The 943-nt window shown below is 63.5% G+C and overlaps 1 protein-coding gene across 1 annotated transcript in view; it reads left to right on the top strand.

The window, feature by feature from the left end:
- Positions 1–346: 346 nt before the first annotated feature.
- Positions 347–943, top strand: part of LOC104989432 — a gene marked incomplete at its 5' end in the record, with an annotated part of 10964 nt that continues 10367 nt past the window's right edge. The window contains one exon of the mRNA XM_010841115.1: positions 347–473. Within this exon, the coding sequence (XP_010839417.1) occupies positions 347–473 (127 nt within the window). The remainder of the gene's footprint in view (positions 474–943) is intronic.

Here is a 943-nt window from a genome sequence, read left to right as displayed (position 1 = left end):
GCTGGGAGGCTCCCCAGCCTTCCCCTTGTCCTGCCTTGGTGCTCCATCTAGGGCCTCTGCTCCTGCGCGTCTGGGCCTGTGGGGCGCCCCCTGGCCTCGTGGGCCCCGTTTGTTTTCTGTCTCCTGGGCATTCCTGAAACTCTGATGTGGACGATGCTCACTGTTTGAAGCGCTTTCACTCACTCGGTCTCCCTGAAAGCACCTCTTCTGTTACTTCGAGGCACTGGGGGCTGAAGAGAGCTAAGAGCTGGGCGTGTCCCTGCGTGGGTGCGTCCCTGGGCAGGACAGCTGTCGGGACAGAGTCGGGTGGTTCCCTCACATCTCCCTCTGTCCCCCCACCCCCTAGAGTGGCCCCGTCAGGCTCTTCGTGCCCTACAAGAGGCGCAAGAAGGAGAGCGAGCTGCCGGCCACGCCCGTCAAGAAGGACGCACCCAAGAACATCACCCTGCTCCCCGCCACCGCCGCCACCACCTGTGAGTGTCCGCGCAGCCCCTGCCGCCACGCGCGCTCTTAGTGTGTGCTGCTCACGCGTGTGGCCAAGGGCTTTGGGTCTAAAACGGCACAGCTCCTGCTCCCAGAGGCTCCTTGGCCTCCTGGGTCCCGGCTTCTCCTCCGCATTGGCTTCATGCCAAGTGCGCAGGTCTGGGTCTCAGGCAGCCCCCCGCCCTCAGAGGCTGCGTACGCCCCAGTGGGCAGGCAAGGCTGGTAGGAGTTGAGGGAGGAGCCCTTGCTCCTGAAACCTTGAGACGGTGGGTGGGGGTGGAGGGAAGACCCAAAGGGAGGGAAGGTCTGGGGGCTGATGGGTCCTCAGAGACTGTCCACGACCCAGTGGGTCCTTCGGGGCCTGGAGGACACGGAGCTCTGAGATGCTGGGAGGCGTGGCTGCTGTTTCTCTTCAACTTCAGTGAGTGTTTTCCTTAGAGAGGGTACACGCATGTGTGTG

This window comes from Bison bison, unplaced genomic scaffold (assembly GCF_000754665.1).
Source record: "Bison bison bison isolate TAMUID 2011002044 unplaced genomic scaffold, Bison_UMD1.0 scf7180017846927, whole genome shotgun sequence".
In the NCBI taxonomy this organism is placed as follows: domain Eukaryota; kingdom Metazoa; phylum Chordata; class Mammalia; order Artiodactyla; family Bovidae; genus Bison; species Bison bison.
Note: the sequence above shows the minus strand (reverse complement) of the source record. Positions and strands in the feature narration are given on the sequence as shown.